Here is a 24,210-nt window from a genome sequence, read left to right on the forward strand (position 1 = left end):
GAGGGAGGAGACTCCACAGTGCCACCACTGCGAAGCCGCGATGGATACAACAGAGCACACACTCGAGATGTGCCCATCGTGGACTGAACCCCGCCACACCCTGGTGGCAGTAGTCGGGGACGACCTCTCGCTCCCCAGCGTGATTGCTGCCACCGCCTGCATCACAAGGATCACCCCCTGTGCTCCGGCCGTTATAAGGACCCCTCCCCACTGGGGGGAGGTATGAGGGGCCTGCCGTTAGGCGGGCAGTCGCCGGTGGGGGACTGGATGCCATAGATTCCCAGACCCCCTCCACTCAGGCGAGGTCGGAGTGCCGCTGGGCCTTTTTAGTGGGTACACCGGGAACGTCTTTACCGGGGAGTCCCACGTACCCCTCTCCCGTCCCCAGACGGGAAGGGGATGCGTAATAGCATTTTTAGCCATTTTAGTATTGCTGAACTTATAACTGAGTTCATTAAACATTTTAGTGATGTTGAGTAACTCGTATACCAGGAGTGATGTTGTTGAAAGTATAACAGGCATCACATACGAAACAAAAAAAGGAAAATAAGAATAAAATATAATGCATACTAAGCAAAATTAAAATAAACATTTTAAAAAATTATAAGCGAATAAAAAAGGTAAGAAAAACCTACAACATATCATCTCTTTGCTCATCTTTGGCTCTTTCAGACACTATGTCTGATAACTCTCTACTGACATCTTCCTCTTTTTGACCATCACTATAACCATCAACTCCATGAATGTCCTTATCATTAGCGTCATTATTGTCTTCATCAACATTATCATCTTGATTATACTCATCATTATCTACTTTTTCTTTTTCTTGCTCTGGTTCTTGTACGTCAATATCCTTCACATCAATATCTTTTATGATATCCTCGCCCGATTGATGTTTTACCTGAGTTTGAGACTTGGTTTGCAAATTATCTACAGACATCTGAGATAGCGCAAAAGGGATTTGGGAAGCCATTAAATCTTTCATTAGAGATTTTTGCATTTCAGCTTTACTCGTGGCTAATATTGTTTCAATATCATCCTCGATAATCTTTTCTTCGTCTTCAATTTCTTCGGATTGCACGGAAGCTACAAAAGACTCAATACTGTGCTTAACAAAAGATTCATTATTAAAAGTTGGAGGTAACACTTTTAAACTGGGCACTGTATTGATACTGCTTTGTACAGTAGAGCGGGATAGTGACTCATTAGAAGGGCTTCTAGCCTCACTCCGACTGACGTGGTCTCTCGAATTACGCGCCGCAGATTTAGTGACCGTTGCTACGACTGGAGTCTTCGGTACAATACCAAGATCACCTTTATCATACATTGTATTAAATGAACTTATTGTGCATACAGACTCTTTGTCTTCTATATTACGGAATTGTAATACAATCTCAAGTAATTGTGATAGCATAACTTGTTTATTGATATCTTCCTTTGAACCATGAGTTGATGCCCATTTATCCATTTTTGATGCAGCTTGAATAGCACATGTCGCTTCTTTAAGGATTGTTTTCAGTTTATCACGTTCATTGGATACTTTAGCCATTTCCACCACCGTTTTGTTTTGATCACTTATCCGAGCGTGCAAGTTCTGTTCCAATACACGTACTTGAAAACGAAAGTTATCATTTTCTTTAGTTAGTCGCTTTATTCTTTCGTGTAATAATTCGTAGTCGTAAACTCTTCTTTCACGTAAGGCTTTTTCTTTTTTTATTGATTCAAATTCAGCTGTAAGGCGCTCTATTACTTTCAGTTGTAAAATACTTCTATTAATAGCTGTGTCTCTTTCTTCTTTTGCCAACTCCTGCGCAACCAGTGCCTCTCTCATTTTCTCTTTTAAAATCTCATTTTGCTCAGCCAATCTTTCTTGAGTAGATAACATATTTTCCATCTCATTGTTCATTGCTATATTTTCCCTAATGACTCTGTGTGTAGATGCTGCAACCCTCAATTGTGTTACATCTTGGAAATCAAGAGCAAGTTGCAGAAGCTTAGATTCCATTTCCTTCTTAAGGTTATCCTTACTAATAACGAATTTCTTTTCATTGTCATATAACAGGCGTTTATATTTCATTTCTTGGTCTTTAAATTCTACTTCTTGGGTTTCAAATTTTTCCATCAAATCTTCCCTTATGGCTCTAAACTCTTCCAACATATTTAGTTTGCCTGTCAATAATTTATTATGCGATGTCAGCTCTGCTTTCATAAAAATAAACTCCTTTTCCAATCGATGAGTTGTTTCGTTGAATTGTGCGTTTTCGATTTCTCTGATTTCTTCCAACCCTTTGGCTCTTTCCTTCAGCTCACTGTTTTCATCGGTTTTCACAGCAAGCATGCGTTTAAGGTAAGTAATAACATCAGCTCTGTCTTCGTCCAATTTTTTGTATGCTCTCTGTAATTCTTCAATACGTATTTCATATTCTTCCGCAGCAGATCTAATATTAGCTAATTTTCGGTTACAATCTGCTAACTCAAGTTCCATAAGCTTTCTTTCCACTTCGTTAAACACTCCTCTATTCTCGTCATCTTTTTTTCCTTTACCCTTTTTAGGTGCCATCTTTATTTAAAATACAACGTATAAAATAAAATAATTATAAAAAAGAGAAACAATAGGTTAGGTGAATATTGTGAATGAATAATAAGTAGGTAATATTGGTTGCTATGGCATCAGTTGTCTGTAGTTGGTAATCGATGTCACAACGTGGTCACAACCTTATTGTAAAAAAAACTACATACAGTCTGACCGTAGATTTAAGGTCATGGTACATTATACCGGCACCGCAACAGCACCGCTCCACACCAGCATTTAACTTATCATTCAATTTAGAGCAATAAATCGTGTAGGTATAGTATAATATATTTCATAAAGTCAGCAGTATAAAGGGCAGTCAGCGCGCTTGCCGCTACCACGTAACTCGACTCGCAGCCCGCGTGCTGCAAGCGAGCGGACCTTATGCGTACACCGCGCCGACTCCGAGTCGGCAGCGAAGAAAGTCCTAGGCGTGTTCAATCATAACTGTCTTAAAACAACACCTTGCGGACAACGAGTAGTTAGCGCGCTGGCAGCTAGCCGTAGTCTAAATTCGAGGCGACGCCGTCCTGCAGCTGTGCTATTGCGGTGCCGGTATAGTGTGCCATGACCTTTATAATGTATTAAACAATATAGGTATAAAAACTTTTTATAAAAAAAATAAAACCGACTTCTGTTATAAAAATACTAAAATGCAACTAAAAACTTTGAAGTGCATCGGTCTAGAAATCGGCGTCTAGCTAGAGCAGTGGTTCTTAACCGGTGGTCCGCGGACCACTGGTGGTCCCTGGAGGCATTCCAAGTGGTCCGCGAAGCTTAGCTTCACGACGTTGCTATACGTTATCTAACTTTATTTTTATTGACTTACAATTGCGAGGGGGGGTTTTCGCATGGACGCATATCGGGTGTGTCGTACCTAGTTCCATTCATGAAAATGTATGTTTGGGCTACATTTTACGTAATTTTGGTTTTGGATCTTAAATAAAAAATAATTAAAATTTCGCGCTCGCTTCGCTCGCGTATTCAGAAACTATATTATGGCCCTTATTTTTGCATTTGTCAACAAAAAACGTTAAGTAAGTTTGGGCTAAATTTTACGTAATTTTTGTTTTAAGTCCGATAACTGAGCTGAAATTTTACTGACATACTACTGATCTATATAACTAATTATTGACATAACATTCAGTTCATATATCCAATCCAGTGGCCAAATAATACCGCGCGCATCAAGACCGTGCTCGTGAAGAACTGAATATCATCATAACTTGTTAAATACTTACAGGATGCTAATGAAACTTAACATACATTTGAAGGCAGTTACAAGCTTTAAAATAACGTTTAAAGTATGTCTTTAGACTTCTTATTGAGAGTGCTGGGACCAATTGAAATGTTTTTCCATTTAATGAAATAATCTTTAAGATATGCATTATTTTGGTTTTATTATTGCCGAATAAATTTAAACTAATTCCTAGGAAGTCATGTACAAAATATGATAAGAATCCGCTTAACCATTTCAAAGATCTAGCAAAACCAAAAACGTTACCCCAGCAAAATCTCGAATAACTTCGCAACCAATGAAAGAACAAATACAAAATATGGCACAACATTTACTTTATCTAGACAACTAATTTTATAGGTAATATTTATTTAAATATTCCCATTAGAAAGAAAAAGGTCTGGCTGGCGTAACGTTACACCAGCAGGAAATTTTTGTGAAATAACTAAAAAACTATAAGGGCAACAAATTTAAAAATGTGCGCAACAATTACAGAAGCCGCACAACTAATTATATTATCTGTAAGATTCAAATGACCATTTTCGACAACATCTGGCCTGGGTAACGTACACTGTCCAGTTGGTGAATCTCAAGTACTTTATCTTGAATTCGGGTAAAATGCTGTTGGAATATACGCATTATGTAAGTAGGTATATACCTACCTATACGTACCTACAAATATCCAAGTTTATCTACCTACTTCAATCGTACATTCTTTAGTTCGAAATATAACAGTCGTCAAGGATACGTCTTTTCTTTGTTTCACCTTGCACCCATATCCAATAAATAAATGCTAAAATGAGTCCAGTTGGCGAAATGATAAATGTACAAATTTTGAGTTTCCACAACTGGACACAATCGTGATGAGTCTAATGTGGCGAGATGACGAATAACCCACAAAAAATCACTACTTACGGTTGGGTTCTATAACGGTTGCTACGCCGACAGTCAATTCTGTATCTTCGGTGCTGGCTGTCAAGTGTAATGTTGGTCCTCGTGGTTCCCTGCAAAAGATTGTACCTACCTACTATTAACTCCAAGTAACATCCCTTTAGAAACTGATCTTTTTTACAAGTTTTTATCTGAACTTACAAAAAAAATCGCGCTCGCTCCGCTCGCGTTATACTACATACTTGTCCTTCTTTTTTGATGACATACAGGGGCCCGATTCTCCTAATTTTACTCACGTTCAACTCGATTCGACTGAGATCCGATCCCGACTCGATTTCGATTGAAGCGTATGCGGCATTCCGCTATTTTTTCTTTGAAATAAACGTTTTTATCCTTTTCTGTAATTCAATTATGAATCATTTTGTCTGCAAATGATTTACGATTGCAAAATGATTGTACAGCAAACTACCAGGGGCCCGATTCTCCTAAGTTAATATTGTCAAAATCGAATAGAAATCGAATAAGATCGCAATAGCAGTTTTAACCTTATCGGGCATTCTGCTACTAATAAAAGACCAATCGTATTCGATTGACATTTGATTGGTGTGCGATTGGTCTGCTATTTTGGTGATTTTGGTATATACGGTAGTTTGCTGTACAATCATTTTGCAATCGTTAATCATTTGCAGACAAAATTATTCATTATTGAATGACAGAAAAGGATAAAAACGTTTATTTCAAAGAAAAAATAGCGGAATGCCACATACGCTTCAATCGTAATCGAGTCGGGATTGGATATCAGTCGAATCGAGTCGAACGTGAATCGTATGACGCTTAAGTAAAATTAGGAGAATCGGGCCCCAGGTTCACGATACGGCCCTGGTGACAGACGGACAGCAAAGCCTCACTAATTGAGAGTACTAGTTCATCGGGAGTAGTATTTTTCCGTTTGAGTACGGAACCCTTAAAAAGTGATTTAGCAGTAAAAATGAAAAAATTGCATAACAATTTAGTCTGGGCTTTTTCTTACCAAAGCCAAATTGCTCAATATTGTGGTCAACTTGTGGTGGACACTCCATACGCAGCATGATCTTTGTCGGACAAGTTGACCACAATATTGAAAGTAACTTTATTAAACATATTTCAAAAAATTAAACTTATATGGACGATGTCATTGTGACGTCATATCGACAATTCCAGGAGTCAAGCATTCAAAAACGCAGCAGCGCCAAACTTTGCGGATTAGAAAAGTTTGTCGGACTCATCGTAAGAAAGGCACTCACAAAATCTATCAAAATTGCCCCACGTCCTATAACAATGTCACGTATCTCAAAAAAAAGATAAAAATGTTTAAAAAAATATGGCATACTCTCTAATTCATTTTTTTACACCTTCATACGAAAAAAATGCTTAAAAAAATTGTTCAGGCGCTGTTATGAAAACGTCGTTCATAGAACTATTAATGGACTATTTTATTAAATTGTTTTTTTGTTTGATAGAGTATACCTCACAGGTGGTCCCATAATCATCAGGTCAGGATCTGATGATGGAAACCCTGAGAAATTCAGGGCAACTTTTGAAAGTTGTAGGCATGCGCAGAATAAAAACTTGACTATAAGGTGTATGTCTTATAACAATATGCAACAGTGAAGATTTGGAGCTGACCTGATGGTGGAAACAAAAGAAGGTCGAGGGAACTCGACAACTGAATATGTGAACTACCTCATGTTTGGGCTTATATTATTTGTATTGAATAGACCTTTGCAACAGTGAAGGTTTGGAGCTGATCCGATGATGGAGACCAGAGAAGGGCGAGGGAACTCGACAACTGAATATGTGAACTACCTCGTATTTGGGCTTATATTATTCGTATTGATGAGAACTTTCCACTTATGCGGATAGTGACAACTGTACTTGTCACTGAAAAGCCAAAAATAAAAGAAAAAAAACTTTTTACAATAAAATAAAACAGACTCCCAAAAAAAACTATTCTTAGGAGCATCGGCCTAGAAGTCGGTGGGGATATAAACTTAGGTACATCCATTAGACACCGACTTCTGAGGTATAGTTTACATATTTTGTTGTCGAGTCCCCCCGACCTTCTCTGGTCTTCGTCATCGGATCAGCTCCAAACCTTCACTGTTGCAAAGGTGTATTCAATACAAATAATACAAGCCCAAACACAAGGTAGTTCACATATTCAGTTGTCGAGTTCCCTCGACCTTCTTTCGTCTCCATCATCAGGTTAGCTCCGAATCTTCACTGTCAAAGTCAAAGTCAAAGTCAAATCATTTATTTCATTTAGGCTTTCACAAGCACTTATGAACGTCAAAAAATATAAATAAAGTTGATTCTAGTTGCCCATTCCAAAAGTAGCTTCCTATGGAGAAGAACGGGCAAGAAACTCCATGGTTACTCTTTTTAAAAATAATAGGTATTACAGCTTGCATGTATTGATACATACTATAGTAACATGCGAAGATCATGTAGAATCACAATAGACAAAGAATATGAGAATAAATAATAAAAAAAAGATTAAAATGCTACATGGTGTTCACATTTACAAATCAGTTTATATTTTTGTACAAAGTTACAAACAAACAATCAAAAGAATAACACAATCTTACTAGCGGGTGTAATTTTAAATTCGCTAAAATTTGATACTGTCAGTGCGTCCTATGGAGCAGGACCAGCATGTTTCCAAGCATTTTTATCTTGAATATAATCTTCTAATTTATAATATGCGTTTTTACAAAGTGTGGCTTTTATATGAGCTTTAAACCGCATGTCATTTAGTTCTAGAATGTTGTCTGGTATTTTATTATAACATTTGACACAATATCCCATGAAAGATGTATGTACTTTAGATAGTCTAAACTGCGGGATAGCTATTTTATTTTTATTTCGAGTGTTATAATTATGTCTATCACATATTTTATCAAACAAATGTAGGTTTTTCCTAACATACATGATATTTTCATATATAAATTGGCAAGGCAAGGTCATAATATTAATGTTTTTAAACAGTTCCCTAAGAGATTCACGACCACGTAAGTTGTACATAGCTCTGACAGCTCGCTTTTGCAAGATAAATATGCATTCAATGTCAGCAGCTCGTCCCCACAGCAGAATGCCGTACGACATGATGCTGTGGAAGTAACTAAAATATACCAGTCTAGCTGTTTCTACGTCCGCTAGCTGCCTCATCTTTCTAATAGCATAGGCGGCCGAGCTAAGACGACCCGCAAGAGATGTTATGTGGGGTCCCCATTGTAGTTTTTTGTCAAGAGTGATTCCCAGGAAAACTGTCTGATTTATAAATTCTAGTTTTTGACTGTTGAGTATTATGTCACATTCACTACTTTTTACATTTGGCAATGAAAATCGAATGCATTTCGTTTTTTTTTCATTAAGAGCCAAGTTATTTGCGTTGAACCAATTTTGGACCTGGATAATGGACACTGTTGCATAGTGTTATAAGACATACATCTTATAGTCAAGTTTTTATCCTGCGCATGCCTACAACTTTCAAAAGTTGCCCTGAATTTCTCAGGGTTTCCATCATCAGATACCGACCTGATGATTATGGGACCACCTGTGAGATATACCCTATCAAACAAAAAAATAATTTAATAAAATAGTCCATTCATAGTTCTACGAACGATGTTTTCATAACAGCGCCTGAAAAATTTTTAAAGCATTTTTTTCGTATGAAGATGTAAAAAAAATGAATTAGAGAGTATGCCATATTTTTTTTAACATTTTTATCTTTTTTTTTGAGATACGTCACATTGTTATAGGACGTGGGGCAATTTTGTATGGATTGTGATCCGTCTTCTTTGTATTAAAATTTAACATACTCATAACGTTATTTACAAGTAATATATGTAACGTTATTTACAAGGACCGTACTCACATTCATTAAATTAAGCAATTAATGCGAACCCGTTTTCAGAAAAAACCTGGTAAATTTAATAAACGATAGCATACATACAATGCTTGATTAGTTTCGCACATCGGTCACAATAATTTGCCGAAGCGAAGCCCTAAGCTTACCTGGCCGAGGAGATTGTTTATTGTTTGACGTTAATGAATGAGACGGTGTAGAAGATTGTGGATTTTTAACAGACTTTTTGACGACAGCGTGTTAACATTAATTGTACAACACCAAAACTCAAGCGTCGACGCCATTGCTTACCTTGCACCAGTAAATCCCTCGGGACGCGCATAACAGCTAGTAGAGAATAATCGATTTTTTTAACTACAAGGAAAAACGCCTTAAAGGAAATCTTCATATTTTAATAGCAACGCAGCAAAATACTTTTTTACAAAATTCAACACATTACACTGTTATCTTTTCTTATAAAACACTTGTTATATGTCATCATATTACCTATTCATAGTAACACACCATTTGGTCCTTAAAATAAGCATGTGCCTTAAAGAGCCCGAGGTCATTACACATTGCAGATAACCCCCAACAATTAAATAATACCTATTTTTACGGAGAAGAAAAATTACTCTACAGATGTGGATGACTTCTGTAAGAGAAATCTTTTCAGTTCTGTTCAGATCAAATAATACGGAAGTTGTCAATTAATACTGTAACGGTTACCGTACCTCCACTGAAAACGGAATGTATCTAGACAAAAATGCCAAACACTGAAGTCGTATTAAAACTGTCAGAAATTTAATTCTTTCGCACATTTTGTATGATATCTCAACTCGGTGGCGTACGCGTTGCCCGGGCGCGTGACCACTCGCCTTGCTGTCTTAAAACACTGTCCGTCCTGTGACTGACAGTAACAGATCAGGAATAGAAGAAGGGTTAAGATCCCAGAGAAAGACACCCGAGGAACGCGTTCGCCTGATGTGGGGTCAGCCTTAAGCACTGTTTTGGAGAATATGTCTGATAGCACTAAATATGTCTGAAAAATCAAATGTTCAAATGTTCATTGCAGGCACAGTCAACAGTGAAAAATGTTTAACAGTTTTGCTCCTCCACTCATCTAGAACTTCGTCTTGAATCTTGAAAATCGAATTAATCTCTGATCAGTAGACCCACCACAGACCCAGTGCCGCTCTTGTTAACTGTAGGATAAAAAAAATGTATCCAATTTTACTCTCAACATAAAAATAAAAGTTATCAAAAAATTTCTTTAGACAAATAGTCATAATTGCCTTGTTATTAACTTTATGAAGGAAATGGGATTTGGAATGGAATTTACTTTATTTAGGAAATCGGACTGGGAGCAGTGTATTGAATAGATAAACAAATGAAAACGCAGTTCAATACTACACCATACCAGTTTATTTTAGTATTGTCAAATATTGGATCGTTCGTGTATACGTCGCATTATCAGCACTAGACAGTAAAGGTTCATAATGCGTGGAACGCGTATTGTTACTATTTAACATTGTTTGTTCAATTTATTACAACTAATTGCGACAACAATACTTTTAGAGCCGTTTGCGAGGTGTTGATGCGACTGATTGCTACATTATGTCTACATATTAGTTAATATTGCTTGTTTGCTTAGGCTGTGTATATCAATTAATTATTACCCCCCTTAAAGCATCTACATTACACACGTAAATACTTTGGTAAGTTGATAAAATTACAGTAAAACTAAAAGAATTGCTATAGAATGAAGAATAAAAGACTTAACTGCAGCACGAAACAATAGTTTACTCAGTACTTCCCTTAGAACCAGCAATTAACACACACCTAGTCCCTAGAATACCAACCATAAGTTCCAAAAAACCGTTCATAATTGACCTACCAATGAACTAAGTACAATAAACAATACTGAGTTAGCTGCAAATTTTGAAGTAATAATGCAAATGATTTATAAATATTACGATAAAATGAATATCGCATTTGAACTAAGAAAACAGTATGCACAGCATACTGCATATTCGTTATGAAAGTTTCTAAGTAAAATGACCTAAGTGACCAACTATCATTTTCTATTTACTTCTTGTTTCGGCAGCTACGTGGAATTATCAGTTGAGTCACACCACCACAAAGTCAATTTGTCAAATCCATTGTCCAATATACAAATAATTACAAATGTTAATCAAGTACTAAAAATACAGTAAAAATATGAAACAATATTTTCATCACAGAAATAAGTACACATTGGTATAATAATATAAATTATAATATTCTCAACAATAATTATAATAATAAAAACAACGCAAATAAAAATGCATCAATTACGCTTAATTCTACGATGACAATAAATAAGTTTAAGAATATTAATAATTTTGAAAGACTGTTTGGTACAAACTTTAAAATATCACTAAATTGACTATTGGTGTAATGTGTGAATCAAACCGTTGGTAGTTACGTTCAGGGATACAATGTTTACTACCTGAAGCACGTATTACAATCTAGCCTGAACGAATTAACTTATGTTGTTCGTGTTAGGGTTACTTGCCCAGCTGTTTGATCAGCAGTTCAGTGCTGAGGGACTTAGGTCGCTCGATGGGTAGGCCGAGAGCACGAGACCAGATCAGTTGAGCGAGCACTCCGAGAGCACGCGACACGCCGAACATCACAGTGTAGTAGTTCATCTCCTTCAATCCGTAGTACTGAAAAAAAGTAGTGTAAAAAGTAGTGTCAGGCTCAACGTCATTCAAAATATCAAACTAATTAATAAATGAGTAAATAATACCTGTAGAAGGACTCCAGAGTGAGAGTCTACGTTGGGCCACGGGTTCTTGACCTTGCCAAGCTCAGTTAGGATCGGGGGCACAACTTTGTAGACAGCGGCAACCAGTTTGAACAGAGGGTCGTTAGGCAAATGTTTCAAGGCGAACTCGCGCTGGCATGTGTACCTTTAACAACAATATTAGTTAAAAAAGTGTCTAAAACACAACGCCAATTAGGCCGAGGCAGCTTTTACAGAAGTGAACATTTTATTTTAGTTAGTTATCATTGGTTTCAATTTTGTTTAACGATTGCTAATCTGGTAGGTATCCTTACCTGGGGTCAGTCTTCCTGAGGACAGCGTGTCCGTAACCGGGAACAACCTGTCCGGACTTGAGGGTCTTCCAGATGAACTCCTTCAGGCCGTCCTCGGTGAAGTTGTCACCGACTTGCTTACGAAGCTTCTCCAACCAGATCAGCACCTGCGTTCATTATACGTAAGGATTAATTGCAACATTGTTTTGTTTGTTTGTAACTAAAAATTCCGAAACTACTGAACCTATTCGATTTTATTTCACTGTTGGATATAAGCCATATCCCTAAGTGACATAGGTTATATTTTGTCCGGGTACAGGTGGAACTTCCTTTATAACTATTTTTTTATAAAGAACACCATAATTCAAAAGGTTTTATCTATACTAATTTTGTAGAGACAAAACGTATTTGTATCCAAACATCTTTTTCTGGGAGAAAGCTACATTGTCCCAGAATGCTTTAGCTTTGCTTTACATTATATTTTGTTGCAAAAACATGATCAATCTGCAAAAATGTGGACAAAACAACCAGCTAATAGAAACACTGTAGTCGTCTCAACACTACCTTATTGGATGGTTTAATGAGTACTTATGGAGTAGGTTTTATATGTTTATGAGGATTTTGTATTTATGGCATTTGTTTTTTTCTTATGACCAATGAAACAAACAGATAGTACCTCTGACCACCGAATTGCCAGTTACGTTTATTAACAGAATACGAAGTAAGTAATTATTCTGTTGGTAATCGATGAATCAGCTCATCATCCTCTGCCTAGCCTTAGCAGAGTTTTACTAGGAGCTATTGCCTATCTGACCTCCTCAACCCAGAAACCCGGGCAACCTGTCAGGCTTTCTGTCCTGTCTGGCTTCTGACTACCCTTAACGACTGTCGAAGATGTTCTAATGGTAACCGGAATCCACCAGTTTATCTTGCCTCTCAAACAAGGAAGAACTCGTCATGACAATATGGTCAACCACCCTCTAACCGATTGCGCTATGCTTTGATTAACCTTATGATCGATGGATCGGCGCGGCTTTTCTCTGTGTATTAGATTGAAAGAGACATACCTCCTGATTGGCGAGACCATGGAGTGGTCCAGCCAGACCATTGAGGCCGGCGGCGAACGAGAGGTAAGGGTCACTCAGGGCAGAGCCTACCAAGTGTGTGGTATGGGCCGACACGTTGCCACCTTCGTGGTCACTGCACAAAGAAAAATAAATTTGAATAAAGATATTTCAAATACCTATGCTATAATTGTAATAAGAATAATACATGTTTAAATTACACCACCGATATTATTCTCGCATTACAAACGACGAATTTTAAATTTTATGTAGCTCAAGAAAGAATCAAGAATAGAATTGAAGACCGAACGATAATTTTCATAAGACCAGAACATCACAAATTGGTCACACAAAATTAATGTAAATTGCATGCTTTAATAATAAAAATAAGCAACAAACACTCAGGATAGTTATTTGCATATTTGTGTTAGCTGTATTTAGTTACTTTACTTTTCGCTTTGTTTTTTTGCTAACGCTCTTCACGCATGTTTTAATGTCCGTTTTTGATTCGAGTCTGTGAGGTTTCAGTAGAAACGTCAAGTGGTGCGAATAAGCGGGTTAAGACCACTTAACGCAGCCACGTGACCACTACAGGTTCACAATAGAGTTAAAACCGTGCTTTAGTGTCACATGTTATAAGGCACTTAAGATAACAAGGATATCGCGAAGTTACAATGTAAACTTCAATGTGGGCAGATAACACAAATTGAAGCAAAAGCAATTACTTTTGGGCACAAAACCATGATGGATTCCCCGACACGTCAATACTAGCGCAGCATAATTGAATATATTTGTAGAAACAATACAGTTATGAGGTAATGTCGCTAGGCTAAAGATATGACGACCAAGCGTCAAGGCCGTAAACATAAAGAGACATAATCTCGCTGAGCTACAGGTTATAAACCAACACGGTATTAACATTTAACACCACTTTGTAAATCTAGATAACTGATAAACAGTTTATGTTCATTTTTTTACTGGATAAGATATATCTTTCCATATAATAAATAACGTTTGACTACATGTAAGTTTCTGTTTGAATTTTTCAGTACTAACATACATAGTGCAAAAAATCACATCTATCTTGACGCTCTTTTTAGACAGTAATACAGTCCTGGCTTACACCTTAGTAGTGCCGATTTATCTTCATTACATAATATCGTGATGCGCTCGCCCCTAGTGAAGCGATAACTGGCATGCGCAAAAATTCGCAACGGGCAGTTAATGTAAAAACACTCTTATATTAATAACATTCGCCGCATCGCTTAGATAGACCACATAAAACATACACTTACAAGACCAGTTGTAAACTTAGAAATTCTAGTTTATAAAACAACAAACAGGAAATTTTACTGAGAAATATTTTTAGTTGTGAAGGTAAATGATGGGAATCTCTCGTGGCCAAGACGTTAGTTGCACAATCGAGTACACGTAATAAGTCATTACAATGTCACAACGTCACAAACACGTTACTGGGTAACATCAAAAGCAATAGCACATTACATATACACATGCAAATCATCGTTCGGTATTCATTCATATACGTATTAAGCATTTTTACTTGAAATTATTGTATTGTTCAATGACGAAAGATTATTAAGAACATTAATAGACCGTCGAAAATGTTTCTAATTAAACAAGTGGACTATATTTTATTTTAACGTTGGATTTGTAATTGACTTCAGAAAAGACAGAAGTTGCACCACCTACTGGCGTTAATAAGTTGGTTACAACAATGCTTACCTGTGGATGGTGAGGTAGAGACGCATCAGCTCTGTGAACTGAGGGTCTTCGAATCCGAGCATGGTGCAGTAGTTGGCGGACCAATCCCTGTTGTCATCGATGGCGCCGATGCCTTTGCCGTCACGGTAGGTGTTGCGGTAGATGGTGGCAGCGATCACGGGCAGCTTCGCGATCAAGTTCATCGAGTCTTCATATACATACTGCGATGAAAATATACGATAAATAATAGTGTTAATGTAGCTTAATAAAATAATTTTGTTGTGCGATTACCCACCTCCCAGTACTTGGACTTGTGCACACCCTCTGAGTAGGCCTTGGCGAACGAGGATTCGCTGTTGAGGGCGGTGACGGCGGCCGAGAACTGTGACATCGGGTGAAGCTTGCTCGGCATGTTATTCAGCATGGTAACAACGTGCGCTGGCAGCTCAGCCCTGATAATTTCATTTCAATTCTTGTATATAAAAAGTTACAAACAAGTACAAGTATAAAAAAGACTGGGCTGTTAAAATTACACGTCGGACAGAATGTAGGAATATAAAAAATATATGAAGATTCTGATAAATGAATCAAATTGGCATATAATAGAATTTGACTGACCTTTGTGCCCATTCTTTGGACAGAGCCTTTGCTTGAGCCTCGGTGGGGACGTCTCCGGTCACGAGAAGCCAGAAAAGACCTTCAGGCAGTGGTTCAGAGCCACCCTTGGCCTTGGGCAGAGCTTGCTGGCATTCAGGGATAGACATGCCGCGGAATCGAATACCCTCATCAGGGTCTAAGACGGATGTCTCCCACACCAAGCCCTTGATGCCACGCATACCACCATACATCTGGAAAAAACACAGTAAATTTATTGTAAGGACGTTTCATTGAAACTTATGCTATAAATTATTGACGTCGACCTCGTTACACGTTACGATCACTTGATCACAAGTGCAGACGACCCATAAGATTGATACGACGTGTAGTTATCAATCAATAATAATATTTAAATCAAATACTTATGACCTTCTTAATTTTCCTTCATTTAGAAACATTTCAGTTCAATGCAAAATAAAAAGATATGAATACGATATTGAATAATGTTCCTTTGTAATGCAGTTCACTGACCGCTTGCTTCGTCACACTGCTACCTTGTTCGACAAAGCCAATATAAGGACCTATTACTTAGAAACTATACTTAATACCGCACAGCCTAATTATGCGTAGGTATAATCTTGGTATGATATTAGTGCAGCTTGAAGCCACTGCCAGTGAGCAATTCTGCACAAATATGGCGACACTTCCATTGATACACGGCATGTGCAGGAAATAAGTACAACATTGTTTCCATAATTACTTATCGTATCACCAACAAACTTTGAACAGTATATATTGACTTACCATATCAACAGTGACCTCTCCAACTTTGGTGCCGCCATGTTTCTTACGGAACTCCCGGATCTTCTCCTGCTCTTTGGGGATTTTTTCCTGGAGAACGCTTTTGAGGTTGGTTGACTCCGCGCTCAACCCCCTCAGCAGAATCGATGCTGTCGGGCATACTTTCTGTATCGGACAAAACAAAAAAATCAGTCATGAGTTATACGGCAACAATCAATTTTATATGCAATTTAATGTGCATACATTAGCAACAGCACAGGTTTGAGGCAAACTTTGTACTCTATATTTAGATGTCGTCGACTTTAAAAGGTAGATGTCCTCATCAAAGAACAAATTGGAAAATATATGTATTGTTTACAAGTTTAATGTAAGTCGTTTCAAGGCCATCGTCAGCATTTTAATATCATTAACCTCTATTAGAAGTCACGTTACTAATAAATGTGACTTTTTGTGTATTTAGGGAATAAACTAGATAGTTAGAATTAGTCACACTAGTTCTCTTTTGATACTCAATAAATACCTTGTTCCATACTTAAAACTATAATCGATTTAATTTGATTATGTATCAAATACAAATACAATAATATTATTTTTGCTGTAATAAAAAAAAATTGAAAGAAAGCATTACTACGTGCATCGATATTAAACTTTCTAAAATGTTTTATGCTTCCATCGATCTATAGCATTACTTTAATGTAAACGCAATGTACAATAAAATTGCATTTTTTGGCACCAAGTCGGCGGTCATATTTTTATTTTCCGAACAAATTACAAAAGGAACAACGTGTCAATCTCTTAGAGTTTAGAGGAAGTGTACATAAATAATTTGATGAGATCAATCATAGCGGTGGCAATTCAATCAATAACATTGACATATATTCTAGCGATAGACAAGAACATCCATACAAATAATTTACCCGCTATGTCGTCTGTTGACATTTCGTTGACGTATTGTGACATGTAGTCATCCTCATTGATGTTAATTGCAGAAGTGTCGCTCGTATTTTGCCTACATTTTTCATTACTCAAAAAGTTTATATCTAAGTGAATTCAAAATCATGTAATATATCAAAAAGTTTATTTATATCTAATTGAATGCAAAATCATGTAATATATTAAAACCAGGAACTTATTTTTAGGGTTTTTAATATTAATTACGATGTTTTTTTTTCTTAAGAGGGCTATCACAAAGAAGATGGATCAAAATTGCCCCACGTCCTATAACAATGTGACGTATCTCAAAAAAAAGATAAAAATGTTTAAAAAAATATAGCATACTCTCTAATTCTTTTTTTTTACACCTTCATACGAAAAAAAGGCTTTAAAAATTGTTCAGGCGCTGTTATGAAAACATCGTTAATAGGACTATTTATTTGTTATATTATATATTTATATTTATTAAATTATTTATTTGTTTGATAGGGTATACCTCACAGGTGGTCCCATAATCATCAGGTCAGGATCTGATGATGGAAACCCTGTGAAATCCAGGACAACTTTTTAAAGTTGCAGGCATGCGCAGGATAAAAACGTGACTATAAGGTGTATGTCTTATAACAATATGCAACAGTGAAGGTTTGGAGCTGACCTGATGATGGAGACGAACGAAGGTTGAGGGAACTCGACAACTGAATACGTAAACTGCCTCGTGTTTGGGCTTATATTATTTGTATTGAATAGAACTTTGCAACAGTGAAGGTTTACATCTGACTTGATGATGGAGACCAGAGAAAGTCGAGGGAACTCGACAACTGAATATGTGAACTACCTCGTGTTTGGGCTTATATTATTCGTATTAATGAGAACTTTCCACTTATGCGGATAGTGACAACTGTGCTTGTCACTGAAAAGCCAAAAATAAAAAAAAAACTTTTTACAATAAAATAAAACCGACTCCCAAAAACACTGAAAAGCAAAAAAAAACTATTCTTTGGAGCATCGGCTTAGGTACATCCATTAGACACCGACTCTTGAGGTAGTTCACATATTCAGTTGTCGAGTTCCCTCGACTTTCTCTGGTCTCCATCATTTCATCGGATCAGCTCCAAACCTTCACTGTTGCAAAGGTTTATTCAATACAAATAATATAAGATAAGCCCAATCACGAGGTAGTTTACATATTCAGTTGTCGAGTTCCCTGGACCTTCTTTCGTCTCCATCATCAGGTCAGCTCCAAATCTTCACTGTTACATAGTGTTATAAGACATACACCTTATAGTCACGTTTTTATCCTGCGTATGGCTGCAACTTTAAAAAGTTGCCCTGGATTTCTCAGGGTTTCCATCATCAGATCCTGACCTGATGATTATGGGACCACCTGTGAGGTATACCCTATCAAACAAATAAATAATTTAATAAAATAGTCCATAAATAGTCCTATTAACGATGTTTTCATAACAGCCCTTGAACAATTTTTAAAGCATTTTTTTCGTATGAAGGTGTAAAAAAAAAGAATTAGAGAGTATGCTATATTTTTTTAAACATTTTTATCTTTTTTTTGAGATACGTCACATTGTTATAGGACGTGGGGCAATTTTGTATGGACTGTGATCCGTCTTCTTTTCGCGAATTTAATTATTTTTTCTTGAAAGTAAGAACATACCATGACAAAGTGAAGTCTGTTTTCATTGATATTTTACCTACTGCTAGTTTTATGGCACATCTGTTTCTGCACGATTTTCTTAATCCATAATTCAAGATGGCGGGCGGGAACAAATTAATGCATATTTGTAAAATTGAATTGTAAATGAAAAGTATGATATACAAGCGTTGTAATAGCATGAACAGCGTGTAATTTTACTAACTTGACTCTCGAATAGTTTATATGTGTAAGTTTATACCTTGATATGTATTTTCTATTTTATAATTGTAGTTTCATAGACATCCATCTGACGCAGGTGTCAAAATCGCTCTGATTTGCCATTTTGGGCACTGCATAGTCTGCAGTGCAGTTCAGTGTGGTAAGCTTTTTGTTCGGAACGTTCTATCTAGTACGTAGTACATATATATCGATGATCAATAAGAACGCCTTTAGGTCAGCGACCAGTGGACCAGTGTTTAACCTAATTGACATAAATCACATTAACGTCTACGAAACCCTTCATACTTCCAGCAACATCTGATCAAGATGTAGCTGATGATCATTTTCAATTGTTACTTCTTGAATGTGATAGACTGATATGTATTGCAATATGCTTAATTATAATTTCATATCCAATTATGAGCATCATTAAACCCATGCGATGTTCCTGTGGTAACAACTCATCAAAATCCCATTTGTGGCAAAACTCATCACACTTAGGAAAGAAAGGAATGCTGTTAATGAATGCTTTATAGTGTCTAGGTAGGTAGCATCAGTTTCAACGCGAATAAGACACCAGAATGCGGGTATCCCCATTGTCACGCTTGTAATCTACTGCAAACGAGGACATGGCGCATGCTCAGTGAGGTCAATGGAAATAAGGCCGAACAATTACGTAAACAAAAGTCAGTAGCTAAGTTCTACATTTTCCTCAAAGAAACTAACAATTCCTGCTGGTCGGTGGAATATAAGGAAAATTTTACCATTTATGCCGAAACCGAGGCCAGCCCCGTTACATTTCAATTATCTGTTTTACAGTTTGGTCACGGACAGAAATATCTCGTGTAGGAGGTGTAAAACCCCACTAAACTCCTCGAGAAAGCATTAAGCTTCAGCATTGCGGCACGTAGTGGCCATGAATTGGTCATAAGACATGGTTATGATTAAGATTTTCACGGAATCATGGGGTATATTTTTTTATTTTATCATTTCATACCATACTCATTCAGTACCATATATTAAATTTATTCTGAAATTCAATCATCTGAAACGATAAGCAGTTCTGAACAAACAGGCGGAGAATCTATTTTCGATACCGGTAATGCACGCATCGCCTTAGAATAGATCAGTCCGGGCTACATAGCTGTTCAGGAATACGGAACAATCCTACAGAGATCTCACATGAGAGGAGGACGCAAAAGGACGCATGTTATAAACAGGGTTACGTGGATATACCTTGATATTTTTAATTCTATTATAATAATGTAGGTTTTTTAATATTAATAAACGTATATAATAGTACTTTCATGCTTTGAGGAATATTGAGCGCAAAACGCAAAATACACGACGCGACATTCAGTCGTGTCGCGCATTGATTCATGGAAAAACGTGCGAACATGTATAAAAATTTTCCACACTACTTACTTCATGGCCAAAGATATAATAAACTTGTCGGTATTAATAATCCAGTGTTTGTTTGCTTTCAATGATTTCGTTCGATGTAATTAAGTATTTATATGCTCAACAATGTTAGGAACACAAAACCAATTTGTATCAATTGGCCATTCTAGACATGAGCCCACCTTGCACGTATCTGTGAAGTTTCTTTTCAAGGTAGTTGTATTTAGAGACACCTGTTTCATTTATTTTAAAGTCATGACTTGTTTAAGTGTTATTTAATATGTAGCCTACTTGCAAAATAAATATTGTTTATCGTTATGCATACAATCGCAACTGATAAGACATTTATTAAGTTAACCACGTACCAAAATACGAGAACGTTGTCGCAGCTATCAAGTTTCGGGTTTCGTTTAAGAAAAGTGTTATACGACCACCCAACACAAGTCATAATGATGAGCGATCATATTTATAATTGATGATTTATTAAGAAAAGCAAGGTTTCTGATATCAGAATATTGCGTAGAAACATGCAAACTTGTTAATGAATGATAAAAGAGTCACAAGTGGTTGCGGCTTCTAGGAAGTTTACGATTGGTTAATGATTCCCTTGCAACGATAGTATGACGTATTAAAGATTCTACATTTAGATAACTAGCGAAGACCGTAAGTGTTATTAATGTATTTTGTTGTCTGAAGTTTTGTGAATACCATTTTTTTTTTGCGATAAAATAAACTTTAACGTATTTTTTTTTTTTTAATTTATGTGCAGAATATAGAATATAATATAATAGGCTGCCGAGGTCGAAAACGAGAAAAAAATGGGTCTTGCGGACATTGTTCCGGCCACTGAAACTAGTTTTTAAAATCAGGTTTTTTAAAAGATTGCGAAACATGTGGCACCCACGCTATTAAAATTGAATATCGAATCATTTTTTACGAATTCAATATCTATTAGGCAGTGGCTGATATCATGGCATAGTAGTTTTTTAAACTATTTTGGCTAGCATATAGAATTTCGATAAATTAAAAACTGGTAAGTATTAGAATAAAAATTGTGTGAAATAACTATTTCTATTTAACCTCATTTAAAAATAGGATATACATAAATGCCAGGCATTTAACTAAGATTATAATTTCGAAACGATCGTCGACAAAACAGTTTCTTTACCCAAAAAAAACTTATGATTATATTTATTCGATGCGGATATTATATTTATTCATCGAATTAGCTATGATGTTCATGTAACATGATTCAGCATGAGTCAATGAGTGAGCCTGCGTTGCTAATCCAACAAATTACATAATATGATCAACAGGCTCAGCCCTTAATTAAGTTCCACATGTTATAGATCATCGATTCACAACATAAGGTCAAGCGGCCGTAGTTATCTCAATATTTTGCTTCCGTGTTTTCCTATAATGAAGATGTATAATTTATTTATCTTACTAATAATCTATGTAAACAGATATACTTAAATCACGTATATTTATGCCCAAAAATTCGGCAGTGCTCGCAAGTGAATACATATTTTCTCCGATGAAGGGAAGATGTTCATAGTCCTTAGAAAAATACATGCAGATGTTAAAATGGAAACTAAAAATTTTTCAGTTGAAAACAAACAACGATTGTTGAGACCTAATTCACATTTTTAAATGTTTAGATTGTTTTATCATAGTATTTGCTGCCCTTATCGTGGTATTGCAGATGATAACCAACTCTAGGCGTTATTTTATTTACCATTGGGTAACCACGAATTCGTTAACAGTATTTTTATTCGCGCTATTCGCAGCTATCGTTTTCGTTATACTACTAGAAGCCATAGCTGAACGCAACCTTGGACGTGTACGTCATCGTAACCAACGTTCTTGGCGAGTACCTACGTTTTTTAGATGTGCCATACTTCCATGTGTTTTTGTTACGATAATTTCCAAATTAAAGCTCAAAAACAGTATTTAAACATATGTATGATGATGTCTGAACAGTGTTTTCCAACATGCGCCTATATTAATCGTGAGCATTTGGGCGTGTGCCCGATGCGAGCGCTGGTTGACCTGCGTGGTTATCTTTAGAGTTGGGGCATAGCAGAGGACACGCATCGTGAATGTCATTACGAGGATTTCTGTTACATAGTTTACTGATAACGCTATCACGTCACAGCGCCATCAGTAAACTGAGGCATTTATACTGAAACCAGGAAGTGTTAAGCATTCGAGTAATCAAGCCAAATTGTCCAAGCACCTTGTTATGTAAATGTTGCTCGTGTAGAACAATAGGCATGTCACCTGACGCTAATATCAACTGCTTCTCCCGGTTATGTCATGAACATACGAACGATGATATTATACATCGTGCGAGTTTGGCGTGTGGCGGATGTGCTCAGTGAATGAGCGGCTCGTGATAACGCTCGCGTTAAAATTCGCGTATGAAGTAATGTAATGTTAGTGGGTCCACGTGACAGAAATGGCGCGGAGACGCCGCTGCACAGCGAGTGACATCGGTTATCACGCCAACAAGCGCCACCGAGCGTGACACTGACATAGATTGACCAAGGCCATTGCCACTGCCACATACTTTAAGCAAATCTCACATGACTACAATTTTCCATAACAGATCAATCTTTAAGGTTGAGACATTTAATCCAATACTGGAAACTGTTGTTGTCTCTGTGATAAGATTAAGATAAGCAGCAGGATATGAAATTTCAAAGTACAACAATTATGTAACTATATTATGCTAACAGGTGATAATTTTCTGATCAAATAATATTTTTTTCAGGTTATGAATATAAAAGATTAGTAAAATAACATAATTTTGAATTTGAACAATGTAGAGAATTTGTTTTATTAATAATATTTTGCTTCCTGATTCAGTTTTATAAAATTATCCTGTGTCTGGTTAGCAACCATCTAGATAAATCTTAAAATTATTGACTTTGGGAACACATAATTTACATTTAATTTAGATTGGTCAACAAACATGCCTATGTGAAAGAATTCACACAAGGTGTGAATTTTATAGAAGTAAAACATGAACAAAAGTATTGTAGGTACTTACACTGAAAATGATAAGTAACACCCAATGTGCATCAAATCAACATGGCTGTTGAACAGAATGCTACTCATCTATTTTATAAAGAACTGATCCTCTAATAACCAATTTTAATGCCATCAGTAGATGGCAGGAACTAGTCAGTAAAATTATTGTAAAGATGCATCTTTAAAATACCATAAAATTAACCACATAAGTAAAGGTAAACGAAAGCTTGTTGCTACGGAATTAATAACATGTGGTCAAATAACATATCAACTACACATAGCGTAGGTAAATCCGAACAACCATGCATGAATATTTTATTGTTAAATACATGACTGGGATTTCCCGCTGCAAACCTGCGTGCCCTTTACAAGTACACCGGTCGTATAAATGAAATGATGAATGAAGTTAAACTCTGATAGTTCCAAATACAATATTTCGTAAACTACAGACAATCTGAATGCAACTCATATGCAATTATTCCCAAAATACTTTTTATTCACATTACATAACTTCAAACCCAAAATGTGGTCAAGAAGGTTATAAAAAGGTACACAAAAAACATCATGCATAATAATTCGGTTTTGCTACTGAAATGAAGGAAACGCAAATAATGGTAATAAGTATTTACCTGCAACTCCGCTAATCTAGTTGATGTAATCCTGAAAAGAGCCATTTTCAAACCCACCGAGCGCTTGCTACCACAGACAACTACACCTTGCTCGCGATCGATCGCATTCGCAAGTGGATGGAATGTTGGATTGGCTGACTTGGCTATCTACCTGCTCTCTGCTCCTGTTATAGTTTGTGACGTTTGTGACAACTTGCTGTCAAATATTTAGTAAGAAAAGTGATGTTCCTTTAGTAATATTCTTTCGTTGTAAAACTATTATTTTACTCAGGGTATTTATTTTTATAATCTATTTCTACAATGTACACACTATACATATATACAAACTTAAACTACTTATTATTTTACTATTGTAAGGTAGTCCCTAGACCGCCCTGGGGCTGCGGCATTGTTCGAAAGAGTTACCGCGGCCCGGGTATATACATAAAGGGCTTCAGAATTATCATGCTGCGCACAGTGCACTTATCAAAATGTGGCTGCTTATTTATGT

At 36.5% G+C, this 24,210-nt stretch overlaps 2 protein-coding genes across 2 annotated transcripts; both read right to left on the minus strand.

The window, feature by feature from the left end:
- Positions 1–508: 508 nt before the first annotated feature.
- LOC124645445 (cilia- and flagella-associated protein 157-like) lies at positions 509–2,560 on the minus strand. Its single transcript, XM_047185253.1, has one exon. It carries the CDS (start codon positions 2,558–2,560, stop codon positions 632–634), a length of 1,929 nt encoding a protein of 642 aa, XP_047041209.1. The 3' UTR covers positions 509–631.
- Positions 2,561–9,993: 7,433 nt separating this feature from the next.
- Positions 9,994–23,878, minus strand: LOC124644893 (probable citrate synthase 2, mitochondrial). The gene is made up of 9 exons (XM_047184554.1): positions 23,721–23,878; positions 15,858–16,019; positions 15,075–15,304; positions 14,752–14,908; positions 14,478–14,677; positions 12,738–12,870; positions 11,692–11,837; positions 11,381–11,543; positions 9,994–11,297 (listed from the first exon to the last, which is right to left on the minus strand). The coding sequence occupies exons 1-9, from the start codon at positions 23,763–23,765 to the stop codon at positions 11,136–11,138; spliced, it is 1,398 nt and encodes a 465-aa protein (XP_047040510.1). The 5' UTR covers positions 23,766–23,878; the 3' UTR covers positions 9,994–11,135.
- Positions 23,879–24,210: the final 332 nt, after the last annotated feature.

The sequence above is a fragment of the Helicoverpa zea genome, chromosome 31 (assembly GCF_022581195.2).
Source record: "Helicoverpa zea isolate HzStark_Cry1AcR chromosome 31, ilHelZeax1.1, whole genome shotgun sequence".
NCBI classification, from domain to species: Eukaryota; Metazoa; Arthropoda; class Insecta; order Lepidoptera; family Noctuidae; genus Helicoverpa; species Helicoverpa zea.